At 49.6% G+C, this 23428-nt stretch overlaps 1 protein-coding gene across 3 annotated transcripts in view; it reads right to left on the bottom strand.

Annotated features, from left to right (window-relative positions):
• The window catches only part of LOC139750827 (transcription factor AP-2-epsilon-like), a 313622-nt gene extending 290536 nt beyond the window's left edge, over positions 1-23086 (bottom strand). Inside the window, exon 1 of one of the 3 annotated variants that reach the window (XM_071665597.1) lies at positions 22362-23086. In XM_071665597.1, the coding sequence (XP_071521698.1) occupies positions 22362-22625 (264 nt within the window). In that variant the 5' untranslated portion in view covers positions 22626-23086. The remainder of the gene's footprint in view (positions 1-22361) is intronic. The other 2 variants (XM_071665598.1, XM_071665599.1) reach the window with 2 other exon arrangements.
• Positions 23087-23428: the final 342 nt, after the last annotated feature.

Genomic DNA, 23428 nt, shown 5'->3' on the forward strand with positions numbered 1-23428 from the left:
AGCGTAATTTGGGTGCAGGGCAAGGAGAGGGGTAACGCTATGTGGGAGAAGCATACGATAGGGGGATATTGAAGGGTGGGGGTATACTTTTGAGTGGGGAGAAGCGCACTACAGGGGTAGCGCAGTGGAAGGGTAGAGTAGTGTGGGGGTAGCATAATATGTGGTTAGCGCAGTGTGGGGGAACGTAAATTGGAGGTTACAGCGCAGTGAGGTACAATGCTGGGCTTGTGAACTGCGCAAGAGACGATCCACGATGGGAGTCAGGGCATCGCAGGGTATACTCGTACATCACATCAACAGAGAAGGAAAATGAACGAAGCAGCTTCATAACGTACAGAACGAACCTTTGAAAGCGTCTCGTACGGCCACGTCCATAGTCACCGAGGCGTGCAGGTCACCCCCTTCCCTTGTACAGAACCATCTTTACACGCGAGGCACACCAGAACGCCTCCTTCCATTCTCGTAAAGCATCCCTTCAGCCGCTACAGCATCCTAACCACCCCTTCTCTTCTAAACAAACACCCCTTCAGCAGCTGCACCATCAACAAAATTCCCTTCGTTAGTAGCTACACCGTTATAACGGCCCCCTCTCTTCTGGACAAACACCCCATCAGCAGTTGCACCATCAAAATATCCCCTTCTTCTGCAGAGAAACATCCCATCATCCACTGCGCCATCAAAACGTCCCCTTCGCTTACAGAGAAACACACCCCCTTCAGCCGCCATACCATTAACACGCCCCCTTCTCCGTCAAGATGCCTCCCTCATCGCCAGTAACCGTAAAACCCCACACTCCCCCCCATGACCAGCTCTCCTGCCCACTGCCATAACAATCAGGCATCCTCCCCTCCAAGACGTCCTTCCCTCCCACGAAGGAGGCAAGTGATTCCCCAGCGACGCCAGGCTCTTACATCCCTACCTGATGGACTCATATCAGAATTCCTTTTCATTCGGCCAAGCGCTTCCCTAGTTTCTCTACCTTCCCTCCCACTGGCCTCTCCTTCCCTCCGTCCGTCTGTCTGTCTGGCTGTCTGTCTCCCTCTCTCTCTCTCTCTCACCCCGCTCCCTCCCCCAGCGTCTCTCCCCGCGAGGTGTGGTCTTGCATACGCGAGTGTTTCTTTGCATATAGACTGGTACCCAGCTGGCGCGCGCACGAGGTGACCTGGTTCTCTGCGGCGGGAGAAGCAGTTCTGCTGGTTACCTGGGTACCTGCTGGGGAGAGGACCTGGGAGGGTAATGTACGTGGGGCGCGTGGGAGGCGGGGAGAGGAAAGGTCAGTAGGCTTCCTATCATCAATGCAGGACGACCGCCATGACGGTCCTCGGGTACGACTGTCTTCGGCCCACGCTCACAACAACACAAGGGTTCGACCACCAACAACACCTCTTGCAAAGTCCCTCGCTCATCTCCTCCTCTTGGGTAATCTCTCCCCCCTCCCGTTCCTCCTCTCCCCCACCCTCGAATCATTTCTTGTTCACGCGGCATCCTCATCTTACCCTCGCCTAACCTCTTTTTATTCCTCGAAATCATCCACGTCCTCCTTCCATTGATCTACCGAGACATCTATAATGTGCTTAACGTAGACGAGGCAGTATGTATATATATATATATATATATATATATATATATATATATATATATATATATATATATATATATATATATATTGAGAAATCGAAACATTTCACAACAGGTATGGAGGGTCCAGCCTCCTCAATTATAGACGACTGTCCAACAGACAGTACCACAGGCTGGTGTTCATCTCCACCCCAAACACTCAGCCTGGCCTTCCTTGCATCAGAAACTGGGGTTAGGTATTATTGCAGGTGACGCAAGCTAACTTAAGGGAGGGAAGCGCCTTACCCATGACGTTGCTGCTGCTCCCCCCCACTGAAACAATCACAGTCACAAGGAGGAGGGAAGGGGGATCGCCTAAATGGAGGGAGGAGGAGAGGATACCCAGTGGGTGACTTGTTTAGGAATGGGGGAATAATTTGGACGGATGTGAGAATATTGCTCACCCGCTGACCATGACGGAACGACCCTCAACCACGACGGTACGATCCTTGGGTACTGATGGCCTGGCATTTGATCTGCTTCCTTAAGGGTCAGGTCAGAAGGGTCGTACCGTCGTACTCAAAGGCTGTACAGTCGTGCTCCAGGCATGAAGGAGGAGCAGCCGTCTCGAGTCACTTCCTCTTTTTTTTCATATAAAGTTCAGCTGATTTGGACAAGCTCAACAGTTAGCGTGGGGTAAAAAGTGGACCGTTTCAAGTGGTAGGCAGTCAAGTTTCAGGAGGTAGAAGACTGTACAAGTTTCAGGAAGTAGCAGGCAATCATGTTTTAGGAAGCAGCAGGCAGTCAAGTTTCAGGAGGTAGAAGACAGTGCAAGTTTCAGGAAGTAGCTGGCAATCATGTTTTAGGAAGCGGCAGGCAGTCAAGTTTCAGGAGGTAGAAGACAGTACAAGTTTCAGGAAGTTGCTGGCAATCATGTTTTAGGAAGCAGCAGGCAGTCAAGTTTCAGGAGGTAGAATACAGTACGAGTTTCAGGAAGTTGCTGGCAATCATGTTTTAGGAAGCGGCAGGCAGTCAAGTTTCAGGAGGCAGCAGACAGTGCAAGTTTCAGGAGGTCGTAGGCAGTCAACTTTCAAGAGGTGAGCAGTCAAGTTTCAGGAGTTAGTAGGCACTGCAAGTTTCAGGGGTTGATAGCAGACAGTCAAGTTTTAGGAGGTAGTAGTAAGCAGTCAAGTTTCAGAGACAAGAAAATCAGTTCTGGGAGGAAGACAATCAGTTTCAAGAGGTCAGCACTCAGCTTCAGGATTCACGCCATCCATTTCAGGCAATCATTATCAATGATCACATTGTATCCAGGGTAGACCAACCAATGTATATATAAAAAAAACGCCTCAAGAGAGGAAGACAAAAGGGGCAGGAGGACCATCTAGCGTAGGAGAATGGAAGAATTCCAGCCCTGGGTTGAGAGAGAGAGAGAGAGAGAGAGAGAGAGAGAGAGAGAGAGAGAGAGAGAGAGAGAGGAGGAGGGGGGGGGGGGGGCATTTGTGTGCTACTGCTGGGCCGTTCACAGCCTGACCGGAGGCTTGGCTTCATTTCACATAGACAACAGACGCCACTCGGGTGCCAACATGGCTTCCTTGTGAACCTCGATACAATCTACAGGTCGGTTTATTTACCAGAGCGCTAAGTCGTAAAGTAGATATTTACACTGCGTTTATATATATATATATATATATATATATATATATATATATATATATATATATATATATATATATATATATATATATATATATATATATATACAAAACCGTCTACTCACTGGCGTAAATCGACACTGCTGATATATTTACACAGAGCGTTACGTCGAAGTGGAAGTAGCTCAAAAGTGCCTGTTTTACACAGTGTATATAAGAAGTAGTTAATCACAAAGCGTTAGTATACAGAAGCAGGATAACAGCTTGCACTCAGACGAAGACTGTTTACTGGAGTCTTGTGTTAGTGATGTAAGATGAAGACTGGGAGGGACTTCACCGGACAACTCCTACAGAGGGAAGCATTGCGTCAGCACCCTTACATTACCTATAGTCCCGGGGGCGCGGCCTGGACGGTGGGAAGGTGGTCTGGACGGTGGGAAGGTGGTCTGGACGCTGGGGAGGTGGGCTAGACGGTGGGGAGGTGGTCTGGACGGTGGGGAGGTGGGCTAGACGGTGGGGAGGTGGCCTGGACGGTGGGAAGGTGGTGTGGACGCTGGGGAGGTGGTCTGGGCGCTGGGGAGGTGGGCTAGACGGTGGGGAGGTGGTCTGGACGGTGGGGAGGTGGGCTAGACGGTGGGGAGGTGGTCTGGACGGTGGGGAGGTGGTCTGGACGCTGGGGAGGTGGTCTGGACGCTGGGGAGGTGGGCTAGACGGTGGGGAGGTGGCCTGGACGGTGGGAAGGTGGTGTGGACGCTGGGGAGGTGGTCTGGGCGCTGGGGAGGTGGTCTAGACGGTGGGAAGGTGGTCTGGACGCTGGGGAGGTGGGCTAGACGGTGGGGAGGTGGTATGGACGGTGGGGAGGTGGTCTGGACGGTGGGGAGGTGGTCTGGACGCTGGGGAGGTGGGCTAGACGGTGGGGAGGTGGCCTGGACGGTGGGAAGGTGGTGTGGACGCTGGGGAGGTGGTCTGGACGCTGGGGAGGTGGGGTAGACGGTGGGGAGGCGGCTCAGAAGATGATGAAGAGGTCTGAACGCTGGGGAAGCGGTCTAGACGCTGGGGAGGCGTCCTGGACGCTGAGGAGGCGACCTAGACGGTAGGGATGAGGCCTAGAAGGTGGGGAGGCGGCCTGAACGGTGGGGAGGAGATCTATACAATGGAGGGGCGGCCCGTACGGTGGGGAGGAGGCCTAGACGATGGAGAGACAACCTGGGTGTGGAGAGGCGACCTGGACGGTGGAGAGGCGGCGTAGAAGGTTGCGAGGCGGCCTGGATGATGGGGAAGCGGCCTAGAAGGTCAAGAGTTGGCCTGGGTGCGGGGAGGCGGCCTAGAAGGTTGGGAGGGGGGCGGTGTGGGCACTGGGGAGACAGCCTGGAGGGTGGGGAAGGCGGCCTGGACGGTGGGGAGGCGGACGGAGGGGAGATTGTGTGGATGGTGGGGAGGTGGCTTGTACGAAGGGGAGGCAGCCTGGAAGGTGGGGAGGTGGTCTGGACGGTGTTGAGGTGATCTGGATGGTGGGGAGGTGGCCAGGGCGGTTAGGATGTTGTGACGTAGATGATGTGGTACAAGCATAGACGGGTTGATCGTGGCGTGGACAGCGTGGTTATGGCGTGGACCGTGTGGTTGCGGCGTGTACAGCAAGGTCGAGCCTCGGAAGGCGTGGTCATGGTGCGGACGGCGTGGCCGAGACATGGACAGCGAAGTCGTGGCCCGGATGGTGTGGTCGTGAAGAAGACGGCGTGGTGGAAATGGTGGCGGGGATGTGGACGACTCGTCGTTGGTGGCGTGGTGGTAGCGTGGACGGCGTGGTAGCAGGGTGCACGGCGTGGTGGTGGTGGCCTGGCCTACTCGCTCGGGGGATCCCGGGAGTTGGTAACAAACCAGTATCGGCCGAGTCGCTCCACCCTGGACGTGGCCACCACCACCAGCCAGCCACCAAGGTTGCTGGGGACGCTGCGACGCCAGCTTCGACCTCACGACGCCGAATCCCAACCAACGTCACTCAAAGACGCTCGAGATCCATCCCCCCGACTGTAGGGTACATCGGCGAAGACAGCGAGTTCTGACGTCGCCCGCAAACGCCGACGACGCCAACTACGACCCCAACGGAGCGCCCAGACGTCAAGGGAAAATAAAAAAGACGACGCCGCGAGCGACGACGACTTGAATGGCCGAGCACGAGGCAGCACAACAAAGGAAGGACGAAGCGACGAGCGACACATGGCGAGAGCATCCGGCCGCCCGCCCGGATCTGTGCGCCCAGACCAGCGGGAATTTCCTGCGGCCACAGAGTCATCCCTCCGACCTCCAGGGGCGTCTCCCGCGCCGCATGCATGCATCATCCACACCGTCCCTTCCTAGTGTCTTTTGCATGTCACAATCTCCTTGCAAGATGATCCCGGTGCTCCTTCATCAGTGTGAGCTTCGCCTGGGAACTTTATACAAGAGTTCATCGTCTAGGAATGTGAATCATCCAAGCATCTTGTAGTCTTGAACGAATCACCCTCAATTACTGCTTGAATCACCCAGGTATTCTGAACTACCGCATGCATTGCTCAGAATCCTTAATTAGTGTATGAATCACGAAGATAACCTACATCACTATACGTATCCCCCACGAATCATACACTTCTGTATACATCTCCCAGTAATCCTATTCGACAGTATGAATCACCAAAAGAATCCTACGCTACTGTATGCATCACCAAGAAAGGTGCCAGTAATGCATGATACTCTTCAATACCGCATACATAACCCAGCAACCCTTCATTATTGCTTACACGACATATAATAACCTCATTATTGTACACATAACCCAGAATCCCCTCAGTATTGTATACATGATCCAGGAACCCTTCATTGCTGCATACATGATCCAGGAACCCTTCATTGCTGCATACATGATCCAGGAACCCTTCATTGCTGCATACATGATCCAGGAACCCTTCATTGCAGCATACATGATCCAGGAACCCTTCATTGCAGCATACATGATCCAGGAACCCTTCATTGCTGCATACATGATCCAGGAACCCTTCATTGCTGCATACATGATCCAGGAACCCTTCATTGCTGCATACATGATCCAGGAACCCTTCATTGCTGCATACATGATCCAGGAACCCTTCATTGCAGCATACATGATCCAGGAACCCTCCATTGCTGCATACATGATCCAGGAACCCTTCATTGCTGCATACATGATCCAGGAACCCTTCATTGCTGCATACATGATCCAGGAACCCTTCATTGCTGCATACATGATCCAGGAACCCTTCATTGCTGCATACATGATCCAGGAACCCTCCATTGCTGCATACATGATCCAGGAACCCTCCATTGCTGCATACATGATTCAGGAACCCTCCGTTGCTGCATACATGATCCAGGAACCCTCCATTGCTGCATACATGATCCAGGAACCCTTCATTGCTGCATACATGATCCAGGAACCCTCCATTGCTGCATACATGATCCAGGAACCCTTCATTGCTGCATACATGATCCAGGAACCCTCCATTGCTGCATACATGATCCAGGAACCCTTCATTGCTGCATACATGATCCAGGAACCCTTCATTGCTGCATACATGATCCAGGAACCCTTCATTGCTGCATACATGATCCAGGAACCCTCCATTGCTGCATACATGATCCAGGAACCCTTCATTGCTGCATACATGATCCAGGAACCCTTCAGTGCTGCATACATGATCCAGGAACCCTTCAGTGCTGCATACACGATCTAGGAACCCTTCAGTGCTGCATACACGATCTAGGAACCCTTCAGTGCTGCATATATGATCCTAGGAACCCTCCAGTGCTGCATACATGATCCAGAACCCTCATTGCTGCATACATGATCAGGAACCCTTCATTGCTGCATACATGATCCAGGAACCCTTCAGTGCTGCATACACGATCTAGGAACCCTTCAGTGCTGCATACATGATCCAGGAACCCTTCAGTGCTGCATATATGATCCAGGAACCCTTCAGTGCTGCATATATGATCTAGGAACCCTTCAGTGCTGCATATATGATCAAGGGATGCTTCAGTGCTGCATACACGATCTAGGAACCCTTCAGTGCCGCATACACGATTTAGGAGCCCTTCAGTGCTGCATACACGATTTAGGAGCCCTTCAGTGCTGCATATATGATCCAGGAACCCTTCAGTGCTGCATACACGATTTAGGAGCCCTTCAGTGCTGCATATATGATCCAGGAACCCTTCAGTGCTGCATACACGATTTAGGAGCCCTTCAGTGCTGCATATATGATCCAGGAACCCTTCATTGCTGATACATGATCCAGGAACCCTTCATTGCTGATACATGATCCAGGAACCTCCATTGCTGCATACATGAGCCAGGAACCCTCATTGCTGCATACATGATCAGGAACCCTTCATTGCTGCTACATGATCCAGGAACCCTCCATTGCTGATACATGATCCAGGAACCCTTCAGTGCTGCAAACATGATCCAGGAACCCTTCAGTGCTGCATACACGATCTAGGAACCCTTCAGTGCTGCAAACATGATCCAGGAACCCTTCAGTGCTGCAAACATGATCCAGGAACCTCCATTGCTGCATAATGATCCAGGAACCCTTCAGTGCTGCAAACATGATCCAGGAACCCTTCATTGCTGATACATGATCCAGGAACCCTCCATTGCTGATACATGATCCAGGAACCCTTCAGTGCTGCAAACATGATCCAGGAACCCTTCAGTGCTGCAAACATGATCCAGGAACCTTCATTGCTGCATACATGATCCAGGAACCCTCCATTGCTGATACATGATCCAGGAACCTTCATTGCTGATACATGATCCAGGAACCCTTCAGTGCTGCATACACGATTTAGGAGCCCTTCAGTGCTGCAAACATGATCCAGGAACCTCCATTGCTGCATACATGATCAGGAACCCTTCATTGCTGATACATGATCCAGGAACCCTTCATTGCAGCATACATGATCCAGGAACCTCCATTGCTGCATACATGATCCAGGAACCTTCATTGCTGCATACATGATCAGGAACCCTTCATTGCTGATACATGATCCAGGAACCCTTCAGTGCTGCATATATGATCAAGGAACCCTCCAGTGCTGCATACACGATCTAGGAACCCTTCAGTGCTGCATATATGATCCAGGAACCCTTCATTGCAGCATACATGATCCAGGAACCTCCATTGCTGCATACATGATCCAGGAACCCTTCATTGCTGATACATGATCCAGGAACCCTCCATTGCTGATACATGATCCAGGAACCCTTCATTGCTGCATGCATGATCCAGGAACCCTTCAGTGCTGCATACACGATCTAGGAACCCTTCAGTGCTGCATATACGATCTAGGAACCCTTCAGTGCTGCATATATGATCCAGGAACCCTTCAGTGCTGCATATATGATCCAGGAACCCTTCAGTGCTGCATACATGATCTAGGAACCCTTCAGTGCTGCATATATGATCAAGGAACCCTCCAGTGCTGCATACACGATCTAGGAACCCTTCAGTGCCGCATATATGATCCAGAACCCTTCATTGCTGATACATGATCCAGGAACCCTTCAGTGCTGCATATATGATCCAGGAACCTTCATTGCTGCATACATGATCCAGAACCCTTCATTGCTGATACATGATCCAGGAACCCTTCATTGCTGATACATGATCCAGGAACCCTTCATTGCTGATAATGGCAGTGCCTGTGTAGTGGTGATAATGACAGTGCCTGTGTGGTGGTGTTGGTGATAATGGCAGTGCCTGTGTAGTGGTGATAATGGAAGTGCCTGTGTAGTGGTGATAATGGCAGTGTTTGTGTGGTGGTGGTGATAATGGCAGTGCTTGTGTGGTGGTGGTGTGGTGATAATGGCAGTGTTTGTGTGGTGGTGGTGGTGGTGATAATGACAGTGCCTGTGTGGTGGTGATAATGACAGTGCCTGTGTAGTGGTGATAATGGCAGTGCCTGTGTGGTGGTGATAATGGCAGTGCCTGTGTGGTGGTGGTGGTGATAATGACAGTGCCTGTGTGGTGGTGATAATGACAGTGCCTGTGTGGTGGTGATAATGGCAGTGCCTGTGTAGTGGTGATAATGACAGTGCCTGTGTAGTGGTGATAATGGCAGTGCCTGTGTAGTGGTGATAATGGAAGTGCCTGTGTAGTGGTGATAATGACAGTGCCTGTGTAGTGGTGATAATGGCAGTGCCTGTGTAGTGGTGATAATGGCAGTGCCTGTGTAGTGGTGATAATGGCAGTGCCTGTGTGGTGGTGATAATGGCAGTGTTTGTGTGGTGGTGGTGATGATGAAGGCAGTGTTTGTATTTGGTGGTGTTGGCGGTGGTGGTGGTGGTGACTGCGCGTCGTGGGTGGTGGTGTTGGTGGCGGCGGCGGCAGTGTGCCTGTGTGGCGGTGGCAGTGGCGACGGCGGTGGACGAGGAGGTGCAAGAGGGAACGTGCAGGATACAGCAAGAATAACAACAGCCAACGCAGGAAATACAACCGTCACAAAACATCAAAGCGAGGAAAAAGGGGAAAAAAAGATAAAGAAAAACGAGTTAAACCCAGACGAGAGAGAGAGAGAGAGAGAGAGAGAGAGAGAGAGAGAGAGAGAGAGAGAGAGAGAGAGAGAGAATGAACATTTATCACCCACGGGAAGATAACTTGAGGTAGCAGGTGGGTGCATGAGGAGGAGGACCTTCACCTAACACCAACAAGGGTAAACGCTGCTCGACGGGACTACAACGAACTCCCGAGATGGAAGGATGACAACACACACCAAACCTGGCTGTAGGGAATAGAAAAAAACAACAACAACTAGAATATGGAACCTTACGATGTGACACTGCGCTACTGCCATTGTGAAAGTGAAATCTAGCGGTGGGGAGGGCCAAAGGAGTGATGGTTTTGGGCAGCGACAGGTCCCCCCGCCGCTTGGCTGGTAGGAAGTGGTTGGTTGGTTGGTCGGCTGGCTGGAGTGGTGGTTGATGTTGGTTGACTGTGCTTTCCTTGGTTGGTTTGGTCGTGATGATGGTGGAATTTGCTCATAAGTATGATGGCGGCTGACACTGCTGTTAATCATATGTCACAGTGCGGTTAAAGGACAGATGTCTGGAACTGGTGTTGTAAAGATGTGGTTCTTTTCATCCTACGAAGTTGTTATAGTTCTTGCTCAACTGCAGTGGCGATAACATCATTGACTAAATCGATTGTAATTGTGAAAGCGGTGGTTATGAAGGATGAGTTTGAGTAATATGGACACTAGTGATTGGGGTACTCAAGTAAATGTGTTTACTTGAATAGTGGGGTGTGGGGTCGTTAAGTAGTGGTAGTTGAGAAGGGACTGACTATAGAGGCTGAAGAGTGGTAGCTGTAGAAACTGATGGTTAGAACTGTAGGATGTGGGGATGTAGAGGAGGAGGAGGAGGAGGAAGTTCAGAAGTCAAACATTGCCTGTCGTTTTATCCATAACTGCTTTTGCTCATGAAGAGTGGTGATTGTTGTTAAAAAGAAGTGATTTAGCTGATGAACAGCTGGGGTCGTTGGGAAACAGATGGTTCAGTTGGTGAAAATAGCGTGAGTCGTTGTAAAAGTGGTGGATGAGGTTACTAAACAGTGGCAGTTCACTTGTTTAACATTAAGGAGTCGTTCGCTGCAAGGTGGTAGACGGGGTTAATCAACAGTGGTGGTTGCTTTCCATAACAGTGGTTTTGGGGTTATGAAAGAGTACCTGATGATGCAACACTGGTGGTTGAGGTTATAGAACAATATTAATAGTAATAATGGGGGTTCGGGGACGTTGGTGGGGGGGGGGGGGGGGCGATAAGATGGTTGTGCGTACCAGCGGCCTTCGGCCACACTACCCGAACGACGACCATGAACAACGGTCGTGTGGAGCTGGCCTTCACGACACGATGTGGCGGACGACCAAGAGGCAGCCAGCAGTGGTCGCGGAGGACACGGGCCGTCACGTCCACACTTGGGACGAGGGCAGCATTTTTTACCCGATGTCACAAATGAGTGGAAACATCTCCAGGACCCAAGTCACACCCGCCCCACTGAGAAAATTACAGTGAAAGTAAGGAAAAAAAAAAAAGGTAATTTACTGATACTTAAGAGGCCTTCGGAACTGGGTGTACTGCAGTGACGTCAGTGAATTCAGGAGGACCTAACTGTGATAATTCCAGCGACAGGAATCGCTAAGTTACCCGAGAACTCCCAACAGCAAGTGACTTACCGAAGTCCTCGGCAGAGCGAGTACACTCGAGGATGATGATGATGTACCGGTACGCCACACTGTGCTAACACATCGACACGAAGGCCAAAGTCAGAACTCACTACAGAGAGGAAAAAAAAAAAAAAAAAGGATAATGAAGGCCGCTTCCAAAGTCTCGTCAGCGGGTGAACGTTCTCCCTTACAACACTATCACCAGGAACATGTCCACAGCCATAGCTTAGCTTCCCGGGGCTCATACAACATCGTCCAGGTCTCACACAACCCTTCGAGCAGTGAGCTGGACCTCAAAGCGTCGAGTGGCGGAGAGATGTCAACGTCTGAAGGATTTCAGAGGACGAGATTAACTTCAGAGAACTGACGCATTCTGAGAGAGAGAGAGAGAGAGAGAGAGAGAGAGAGAGAGAGAGAGAGAGAGAGAGAGAGAGAGAGAGAGAGAGAGAGAGCGTGAGGAAGGGTGGGCGGGAGGAGGGTAGTGCACTCGAAGCCCTAACATTAAAATGCCTGGGATTGCAACATGGCCATTTCCGACGTGTGCGCCTGTACTGTTAATACTGCACCGCTTCACCTAGTCTCCATCGCATCCTTTCGTGGCGTATTAAAGTTATAAAAGTCAAAATGACGACCCCTGGTCTTCGCAGGAGGTCAACAACTCCAGCTAAAGGTCACAGGGCAGTTAGAGGTTGCGTCGTGCCGATCACCTGCTGAAGGAGGTTCTGGTTAAGAGCTGTTACGAGTCTGGTCTTCGCCCCACACCCTTTCATCACCTTTGAGACACCACGCTATCTCCCACCATCAGAGTTACGAGGACCTTTACTGAAAGTAGGACAGGATGGTTCTTAATACGGCTATGTGGGACATCCTAACAAATCCTCCATATCTGATGAACCAGAGGCGTTCTATCCAATCCTAACCTGACGGTGTGTGCAAATAATACTCCACCACAGCCAGAAACGGCACCCTGGCCAATCCCACCCCCACTGAGATCTACAGTTTCGTCCTCACCACAGGCAAGATAGCAGGTATCTTAACCAGCCCTCCACCACTACCCAAGTTCTGAAAATCCGCTCCTGTCGCGTACCTGGACACAGGCACAAGTGCTGCTTCTGGCGGAATTCCCCAAGCGGGGCACTGACGCCTTGGGTACATCCGCCGCATTGGTTCTGACCGTCAATGGAGGGTGTTGGTGGGCGGCCAGCTGCCTCCGTCGCCTCGGGGTTGCACCAACCTTTGGCAAGGGTGCTCCTGTTGCTCCTGTCTCGGAGGTGTTTGGCAGATGACGGCCAAGGCGCTGCCGCTAACGAGGGAAGACGACACAAGGGTGAAAAGAGCTTCGAAAAGGTCGTAGCTCGACGGAGGCAGCGGAGGGAAATGCGGAGGTGACGAAAAGGCTCGAAGAGCAGTGACGAAAGGGGTAATGAACGTGCTGATAAAAGGGGTTAAGAAGAAAAAAACGGTGAAAATAATGCGGAAACGAAAGAACAAGATGCGGGCGAGGCGAGAAAGGCAGTGACGAAGACGACAAGAAACGCAAGATGATGAGAAAGGTTAAGAGTAAAGGATGAGAGAGAGAGAGAGAGAGAGAGAGAGAGAGAGAGAGAGAGAGAGAGAGAGAGAGAGAGAGAGAGAGAGAGAGAGAGAGAGGATGAAGGAGAGAAGAGGGAGGTGATGATGACTGCGCAAGAGAGCGATGCCCGGTGGTGGGGCAGACGAGTGATGCGAGGGAAGAATGTAAAATAACGGAAGGAAACGTTGAGTCTGTTGACGGGTTTACCCAAACTTATCCCGCCAACGTCGAAGCCACGACAACAGGTCGGAGGAACCGCTTTGAAAACTTATGTATGGGGGAAAACGCCTGTTGCTTCGTCAGATAAAAGCAACGAAACTACTGACAGCAACACCGTTTGGAGTAAAGCAGTCGGAAATTAAGGATATGGGAAATCTCATACAGGCTTCTGGAGTCATCCTGTCTCACCCCCAACACCGGGAGAGGGAAGGACACCCATGCAGGTGTAGAGAAAGGTAACAGGTGTGGAGTGCGGTGGGGAAAGGCGGCCGCGGGTGTGTGGGGGCCAGATAGCCACACACACACACACACACACACACACACACACACACATCTGCCGCCACGCGCCCCCGGCCTCCAGTGAAAGTCAACAACTAATACCGTCGTACGGAAAAGCAAATTTCGTAACAAAAGTGAAACGACGCTTCATCAGACGAGTCACTTGTTCTCCGTAGAAGGTGACAAGATAGAAGAACACGTGTCCGAGTTAGAACACGTGTCCGAGATAGAAGAACACGTGTAGCAGAAACATCCTGGCCTAACCACCTTAATGTTGGATGGTTTTGCTAAATCCCCGATTTTTGCAATTCAAATTTGTAACAGCCCTGACTCACAAGACCCACCCAGCCTCATAAGTATCCTTCAATGGAATGTGCCCGCCAGACGCACCTCGTCCTCGCACTAACACAAATCCTAACTCATGAGGGTTTCCTCCTTCATTCATATGTCTGTCATTATCTCTGGGAAAACTGATTTATTTCTCAATCATCACAATTCCGCGAGCACCTCACACCCCGGGAATTACCTAGCAAGTCAGGGAGTACGGGAGGGTGCGAGGGGCAGCCCGAAGAAGTGGAGGAGGATTTGTACAATGTAGCCCTGTGGAGGAGGAGGAGGAGGAGGAGGATTTGGACACTGCAGAGCTGTGGTGGTGGAGGAGGAGGAGGAGGAAGAAGTGGACACTATAGCGCCGTGGAAGAGGGCGGCAGAGGGACGGGTACGGTGGAGCCTTGACGTAGAGAGGGGGAAGAGATGGGTGAGGTGGATGGAGGAAGGGAGGGAAGGAGAGATGGATGAGGATAATAAAGAGAGGAGACGAAGAGAGAAAAGAGGAAAGGAGGAGACAAAGAGAGGAAATGAGGACAGAAGGTAAAAGAGAGGGAAGGAAGGGTGGGTAAATACGAAGAAGCAATCTAGGGAGAGGAAAGACGAAAGAATGAAGGAAGGAAGGGAGAGGGAGTGAAGAAGGAGGCATGTTACATACCACAACATAAGGAGAGCCAGGAGGCTGAAGGGGTCACAACGAACCTTGAAGAGGAAAGAGGTGAGGTAGAGAGGTGTGGCGGGTCCCAGGAGGAGGCGGTCGGGAGATGCATCCCAAGGAGGTGTAGAGAGTCCTAGAGGAGATGTGGAGAGTCCCAGAGGAGGTGAACGGGAGGTGCATCCCGTGGAAGTGTGGACGATCCCCGTGGAGGCGTACATGAGGTTACTGTGCATCCCAAGATGATGTGAACGATCCCAGAAGAGGTGGTAAGGAGGTGCATCCCCAAAATATGTGGTGTGTGTGTGTGTGTGTGTGTGTGTGTGTGTAAGATCCCAGAAGAGGCGGACGGGAGGCTGCGGCGCATCCCAAACGACAAGAGGCAGGAGGGAGGCCAGAGAGCTTCCTTACCTCCACACCCTGGAGCGTGTGGCACTACGCTAAGCCCAAGTTCACCACCACGGTCGCTGACCCCTGATGCTGCTAGTGGTGCTGCTGGTGGCCTCCTCCACAACGCTGTATGACGTTCAATTTGACCCTCTGTGATAAGTTCACAGCGGCGCGCATGTTTGCTTTGGTGGGGACGTTCATGTGTGTGTGTGTGTGTGTGTGTGTGTGTGTGTGTGTGTGTGTGTTTACTTGTACGTGCGTGTATGCACATTGCAAGCGTGTTTACGTTATGCATACATATGTATGATGTCTTGCTCATTGTTAAAGCTTATCGAAATCCTGCGCCGAAAAATGTTGCTGCTTATGATAATACTGACCTCATTTTTGTAGAAATCAAAGCCAAGTCTCGCGAGAAAACAACATTATGATTAGCTTACAGGCCCCCAGCACAGACACCAGAGGTAGACGAAAGAACATATTATCAGACAGCAGAAATTAATAATGATAACGGTACAATCATAGCAGAAGATTTGAACATAACATTATCTAAGTGGGGAGAAGCCCTTTCCGATAGCTTGGGTTGCGGGCTTTACCTAAATCTGCTTGACAGCGTCCTAAAACAATTGGCTGATGAATCAACGCGCGACGAGAATATGTTATATCTAGTTCTAACTACAGATGAGGATCACGTTGACAATGTTGAGGTCAGAGAAAAGTTTGGTATCTGTGATCACTGGCGAATTACTCTTGAGTTAACTTTCAACAGTGACTGTAATGCATGTCAACATTAAAGTCGCGAAAAAATGCCAAATTCTAGACCTACAAATTTTAAAGATTTTCGCATTGCTCTTCACAGGCAAACTTGGGATGATATCATAAATGAAAGCGATATGGACGTAGCTTGGGAAAGCTTCAGTAAAACTTTCAAAGTAGTGGAGGGAAACATTTGTGCCAACACGTAGCAGACGGTCTTCTTTTTTTTTCCATTGAGAAGCCAAAATGGTAGAAAGATGACATAGAGAAGTGTCTGTTGTCTAAGAAAGCAAGGATACCAACAGTCAGCTTGATAGAGCAAATTATGTAAGTCTACGTAGAGAAACTAAGAGTAAACGTAAACGTTAGTGTGAAACGCATATTGTTTTTCGGCAACACACGCTTCATACTGATACATGAGGGTGTTTTATGGGTATGATAGAAGCAAGAGAATCATTACCCAGTCAATTGGTCCATTAATAACTGAAAATAATGATTTGGTTCACGACAACGAAGACATGGGAAAGATTTTATAAGATTTTTTTCCCCCTCTGTGTTTACAGTTGCAAATACTGCTCATGCCCCGAATCCAGTTTCAATTATACGAGAGGAAAACCTTTTGAGACACTGGAACATATGAGTTGAAGATACAGTAACAGTTTAAATGATATGAAAATACATAAAATAGTGGGTCCAGATAAGTTTTATCAGAGGACAATGGAACAGGCGAAAAATGGGATGCTTAAACCCTTTTCATTAAGTCATATGCTTCGAGGAAAGTTCCAAAAGAATGAAAGCTTGATAATATAACACCCATTTTCTAAAAAGGAAATGAATTTCAGCACGAAATTATCGTCCAATCCGCTTAACGTCTGTGGTTGGTAAATTATGGAAATCGTCATTTGGGATAAGATTGTAAACCATTTAGAGGACCACCACTTCATAAATGACTCTCAACATGGTTTTCGACGAAATCTTTCATGTCTGACAAATCGACTTGATTTCTGTAATGATGTAATTAACATGTTTAATGAAAGCAAAGCAAATGATTTCATTTATCTAGACTTTCAAAAATCATTCGATAAAGTTCCACGTAGCCAACGGTGGGGTTGTACTTCAGTGATTAGAAAATTAGTTAACTGACCGTAAACAAAGACTCGTGATTAATGGTCCAGCCTCAAAATGGTTAAATGTAACACTGGTGTACCACATGGTTGGCTCTTGGGACCGGTTTTCTTTCTCATATATATACTAATGATATTGATAATGGCCTGCATTGTAAGATATCGAAATTCTCTCACGTTATTAGGTTGGGAAATAAATCTACAACAACAATTGAACTTCTGCAGCTTCAAACTATCATAGACAAATTGGTGGCCTGGGCTCACAGGTGGCAACCGAATTTTAATATCGATAAGTGCAAAGTTTTACAGGTCGCAAGTGAAAATTACAAGGCAAGCTGCAGTATGAATTTTGTTGAAGTGCAAAAAGTAAATGAGGAAAAAATGCTTGGGTGTTATAATCTCTGGGGATCTAAGGCCAAGGACAAAGTACACAGAAGCAGTTAAAAGGCGAGCGGAATTCTTGGATTTATAGGTTGCGCTATCGAATGTAAGTCCAGGATAATCATTCTTACTTTTTACATGTCACACGTGCGTCCCCATCTTAAATATTGTGTTCACTTTTGGTCACCTTACTTGAGGAAAGACAGACTGAATGGAGGGAGTACAGATACGAGCTACCAAGATGACTCCCGGACTGGGAAACAAATCCTATGAGAGCCGAGTATACGACTTAAATCTGTCTAGAAAAGAGAGGTTAAGGTAGAGGAGGTTGAGGTGTGATGTGATATATACAGACATGCAGAATTATCAAAGGCTTCGATAACCTCGATCTAACGACTTATGTAGGGATAAATTAGCCTGATTTCACCCGTAGTAATGGTTACAAACTCGTAGGCAAATGTTTTAACTCGAATGAGACGGAATGCTTCTTCTTCAACAGACTGTTAACATATGGAATGATCTACCAGTTAGAGAGGGTGAAAATCGCACCATAAAACGTTTAAGAAAATACTTGATAAACGTCTCACCACAAATCCACAACTGACATTATTTGCGACTCCTTAGCTAGGTAAAAAGTTATCATATGTTTCTATTTCTTTTATGCACATATTTCTCCTCTTACCACACTGATGTATGACCTTCATATTTCATATCTCTCGAGGGGACCCAGCGGTCTGCTGTTGTTTGAATTCCTTTGCATAATACCTACGCAGACGTATGGACATGGGAATCTGTCGTTCGTGCCCAGGAGATGAACTGCTTCAAGTCCAAGAGGACTCCCACAAAACAACGATCCATCCCTCCCATACATCAGTACATATCAAGCCCCTTCTCTCTGCCCTAAACACGACAGTGTCCTTTACACTACGGAAGACAGAACCTTACCAGACACCCGTACAAGTTAGGGCGATGCTGGGCGCAGCTGAACACAATGTGTGCGACACATGATGACATCTCGGCGTTTCGCTCAAAAATGCTGCTAAACGGTACTCGTTACCATGTACCACTACAGTGGGGGAAGCTACCAGTAAGGATAGGCTACCTAACTACCTTTTGCCATGGGCTACTATACCGTACTTAATCATCATGGACTAACGTAATGGATATGCAACCTAACTACCTTCTTCTACCATGGACCTCGACACCGTAGCGACTACCGTGGACCACTGTACAATACCTACTGCCATGGACTACCACAGTGGAGACGACATCACATCACCTACTACTACTACGACCACTAAGGATTACTACGGTCAAAAAGCTATCATGCAGTACTTTCAACCATGGACTACCACGATCGACAAGCTGCCAAACTGTAACTATTACCATGAACTACCATATTGTTACTAATCTACCTAATACCATGGAACTACCACAGTAGCGGCTGCCAAACTACCACGAAACTACCCAGTAAAGGCTACTAAACTACCTATTACCATGGAACTACCACAAGAAGAGGCCACTGAAGCACCTACTACCGTGGAACTACCAAAGTGAAGGCTTCCAGACTACCTAATACCATGGAACTGATACAACTGGAGGCTACCAAACTACTCATAAACTTGGAACTACCACAGAAGAAGGCTTCCAAACTACCTACTACAATGGAACTGCCACAGCAGAGGTAACCAAAATGTCTACAACCAACGAACTGACACTGTAGACGCTACCAAACTACCTACTACCATGGAACTACCACAGTGAAGACAACCAAACTACCAACTACCAAGGAACTACCACAGTGAAGACAACCAAACTACCAACCACCATCGAACTACCACAGTGGAGGCCACCAAACTACCAACTACTACCGAACTACCACAGTGGAGGCCACCAAACTACCAACCATCACCGAACTACCAACTACCAGGGAGCTACCACTCAGGAGGCTACTCACCACCCTACCACCCACAGACTACCACAGCGGGGAGACTATGGTGGGGAGTTCTTACGCCCGTGGTGGGCGGAGTAACATCCAATTCTTAAGAACCCAACTTTCACGGGTGTTTGACCTGGATGAGATTATATAAATCAAGCGATTTTCTTGTCTGGAGTCCATCTGAAGGGGAAGTGAAGTTTACACCCTGGTCAGTGGTTGGTGTGTTGTGTGTGTGTGTGTGTGTGTGTGTGTGTGTGTGTGTGTGTGTGTGTGTGTGTGTGTGTATGTGTGTGTGTGTGTGTGTGTGTGATATAAGAACCCACTTGTAATTACCTGAGTGTGTAATAGTGAAAATGAGTTCTACACCAGTCTGCTCTCCACCCCCCCCCCCCCCCCAATCTCTTGAACTTTCTCTGCCATCATACAACTTTTTAAACTTTTGCATAACGTCAGCATTCTCAGTTTCACCACTCACCCCAGTCCCATTCATCCACTTCCTCTTTACCTTTAAAGGTATTTCTCTCCATCTTTTCCAGCAGGTTTCTTGCTTAACTTCATGTGTATGGCCTTAAGGTATTCTGTCTTCGCGTCCTGACGCCATCAACGCTGGTTCAAAGACAGAAGTTTGTGATCAAGCGACCCCTTCGTCTTCTCTCTTCCGCTGTGGACAAATTCTGGTCCCACCCCTTTTTAGCCTTCCTCTGGACCTTCACGCGCACTTCTTTAACTAACTGCGGTCGCCAAACTTGAGAAGGATATTCTAGTTATGGCCTACCATAGGAAGTGAGCAGTTTGCTGAATACCTTCCTTTCCATTTGCCTGAATGCAATACTGATATTTGCCAGGGGACAATTTGCCTCCTTTACGCTTTCTAGTAACATGGAGTTCGATAGGGAGAATGACAGGGATACGAAGGCTGGGTAACAGGAAGTACAAGAGGGAGGGTAAGAGGGAAAGGATTGGGGTTAGATGTTGGGGCGGATTTATGGGAGGTGGAGAAAGCAAAGGAGAAGGGACAGAAGGAAAATTATTCAGAAAGGACGTGGGAGGGAAGAGAGAAGAGAGCCAAGTAATGAGGGAGGGACGGAAATACTGATAAAAAGGACATGAGCGAGAAAAAAAAAGGAGGCAGCAATGAATAAAAGGAAGCAGAGGGAAGGTGAAGAGTGAGGAAGGGAAGTAGAGTTAATGACAGAGCTGGGGTGAGAGGGGTAGAAGTACCTACCTATTTACCTACAGACCCGCCCGTTTACTACTTACCTATCTCCACATCTCCTTGCCTACCTACCTACTACCTACCTACCTACCAACCTTCTTACGAGACTCTACAACATGAATTAGCCACCAGGCACAGACAGCACGTAGCGCTCACAGCAAGTCTAGCAGGATTACATAATAATTAATCCTGGGTTCATCTTGAGCTGACTTCAATTATATATATCATGTTATACGTGCTCCAGGCCGGAGAGAGAGAAAGAAGGAGAGAGAGAGAGAGAGAGAGAGAGAGAGAGAGAGAGAGAGAGAGAGAGAGAGAGAGAGAGAGAGAGAGGGGGGGGGGGGGGGGGGATAACTACACCCTTGGCGCATTCGTGACGGACCAGCCACACTTTACGCACACAACTTGATCACCCAATCCTGCCTGCATCACAGTACCGCCTGCAACCCCCCCACCTCCTCCTCCACCCAGTCGAGTTAACCACAGAACAGACCAGGCCACAGTGCTGAGCCCCATCCATGACACTCGCTCATCCCCACGACAACTAACATGACACTTCCTTGTGATGTAAGTTTTTATATTTACCCTCTCGTAAGAACAGGAAAAAAGGGGGGTCAAACCTCTTTCCATTCTTATCCTCAAGTAGTCATACTGTTAACAAATCCTGAGACATCCTCTCTCTCTCTCTCTCTCTCTCTCTCTCTCTCTCTCTCTCTCTCTCTCTCTCTCTATCTTTATCTCTATCTCTCTCTCTCTCTCTCTCTCTCTCTCTCTCTCTCTCTCTCTCTCTCTGTTGGTCCAGCGCCGTCCACCTTCCACTCCCGGACATCTTCAGCACAGGTGTCAAAGACTTCGCTCGACAATCAGCTGACACCTTCATTTAGGACAATACAGAGCCGAGGGCAGAGAGGGAGGGAAGGAGAGAAAAAGGCGAGACCCTTATGTCCCCCGATCACAGAGGCCATTATCCCTCCTCCAGCTTCCGGCATCACCCCGCGAGAATGTAAACAAACCGAAAAAGCGGTCTCCGTCAAATCGTAAATGCCGCTGTTTACTCAACTACGGCTGGCGGCGGCGGCGGCGGCAGCGTCGCCGTCGTCATGGAGGCAGCGGCCGTAACTCCTCCAGGCGCTCAGCTGATCTCACGAGGACGCCAGCCCGATCAGTTTGCTTGTTTCCGTGAGCTCGTGGTGTTTAGAGAATCACTTTCACACTTTTCCCTTTTCTTTGACTCCCTTCCCCACACACAAAACTGTACGCGCCATCAAGGGCTGAATGGTTTCTCCTTACGTGGCCTGTGTTATTCATCCTGATGTACTGAAGTCCCGTCTCTTCCCCTGAAGAGGACATTTCATTCAACACGAAAATCGTAATTCATCGTCCACTAAACCCAAAGCCATGAGCATGACAGTGATGCTGGCCTGACACGCTACCCAAGATCCTCCCTCCCTCAAGACACATGCATCCCCTCCTGCGTACAAGAAGCTCCTCAAACACAAAGCTTTTTGCCTGGGGGGAGCACCGTACGCGCGCCACCCACCCCCCGGCCACCAGCTGATCACTTCCCAACATCACCAGTGACCCTTGCGCCTGGGGGGGGGGACCTCCTTCCCTCGGAGGACACTGCCTTGGGGTGGGGGCAGAGACGTGTGTAATAACAAGGGATTCCTTACAGTGGGAAGGTCAGGCACACCACAGATGTGTGTCATTAGTGGGAGAAGAGATAACGGCGCGATGCACGGGTGTGACGCCTCTTGCCTCTCCATAGTTTCTACTCCCCTCCACGTTAAGCAACATTGTGACGACATAATTCCTGGACACAACCCACGAACTTGAAGGATGAACAACGTACTCGGTAGTTCCAGTTGTAGTTTCTTCAAAAAGCTGTTACTCAAATACGACTGTTATCTGCTCTATCATCATACACATACCTGATACCCTCTATCGAAAGAGGTAACATGAAACACTACGTGTAACTCGTTTACACTGTTACGTCAAAGGCAGAAACTACTTCCTTCACCGCTACAAACCAAACTGCACCACGGGGCTTACCTCGTCATCGACATCGTCCACCACGTCATCGACAACATCGTCCACAACGTCGTCACAAACGTCATCAACATCCTGCATGATCTGTCCATCGATGACAGAGAAGACCTGACTGCTGTTGGTGGTGGTGGAGGTGGTGGTGAGGGCGATGGGGGTGGTCACGTGGTGTTTGCGGAGCGAGAGGACGACCCCTTCGGTGTCGTCGGGAGACTTGCGTTTGAGGGCCTCCGAGGGACTCCCGACGTTCAGTGGGGACATAGCCATCATGCAACAGGTAATCGACGGGAGATTTCTTACAGGGCCAGACACTTTTTTTTCCCCACAGCTGTATAGTGTGATCTGAAACACCAGTGAGGCTTCGACCCACCACTCTCGATCACAACGTTCTCGTCCAGCTCAAAACAAGCGACAGTAAACCATGGCTCACTAAATCATTGCAGTTTCTTCTCGCCCACCGATCGTCTTTATGCTTTGTCCTTAACCTTGAAGATCTCTCACGTTGTCCTGCTGAACTTCACGGGGTTTCCTTCCTTCCTCAACACGTCGGCAAGCAGTTCAGCACCACAGTGTCACGCCTTGGTCACCACAACACAAGACACACGCCACATATCCCTCGGTGTACACAAACGTCCAAAATGAAGCTGGGCCACGAGGAGCAAGGACAGAGGCTGGCGTCTAGTTAGCCTGAGGGAATGCGACTGCCAGACCCAGGAGTCTTATGCTTGAGTGACGCCAAGAGAGGAGGAGGAGGAGGAGGAGGTGGAGGAGGAGAAGGAGGAGGAGGAGGGGGAGCAGGTAGACTGGGGGGGGGGGGGGGACTGCTCACCTGCCATTATCTACCTGAAGGGACGAGATGCCCGCATGCCCACCCCATCTCCATTTTCAGCCCGGGCACCTGGTCACTGCGCACGGCATTCTCCCTCTTAGTATCTCTAGGAAGAAGGAACGGCCTGGAGATGAAAGCGATCGAACCATTCTAAGAATAAACGAAATGACTGGACAGTCCTTAGAGTTCCCCCCGACCCCCCCGGCCCACCTGTAGCCAGGGTGTAGTTGCCACACGTCAACAT

The sequence above is a fragment of the Panulirus ornatus genome, chromosome 10 (genome assembly GCF_036320965.1).
Source record: "Panulirus ornatus isolate Po-2019 chromosome 10, ASM3632096v1, whole genome shotgun sequence".
Taxonomy (NCBI): Eukaryota; Metazoa; Arthropoda; class Malacostraca; order Decapoda; family Palinuridae; genus Panulirus; species Panulirus ornatus.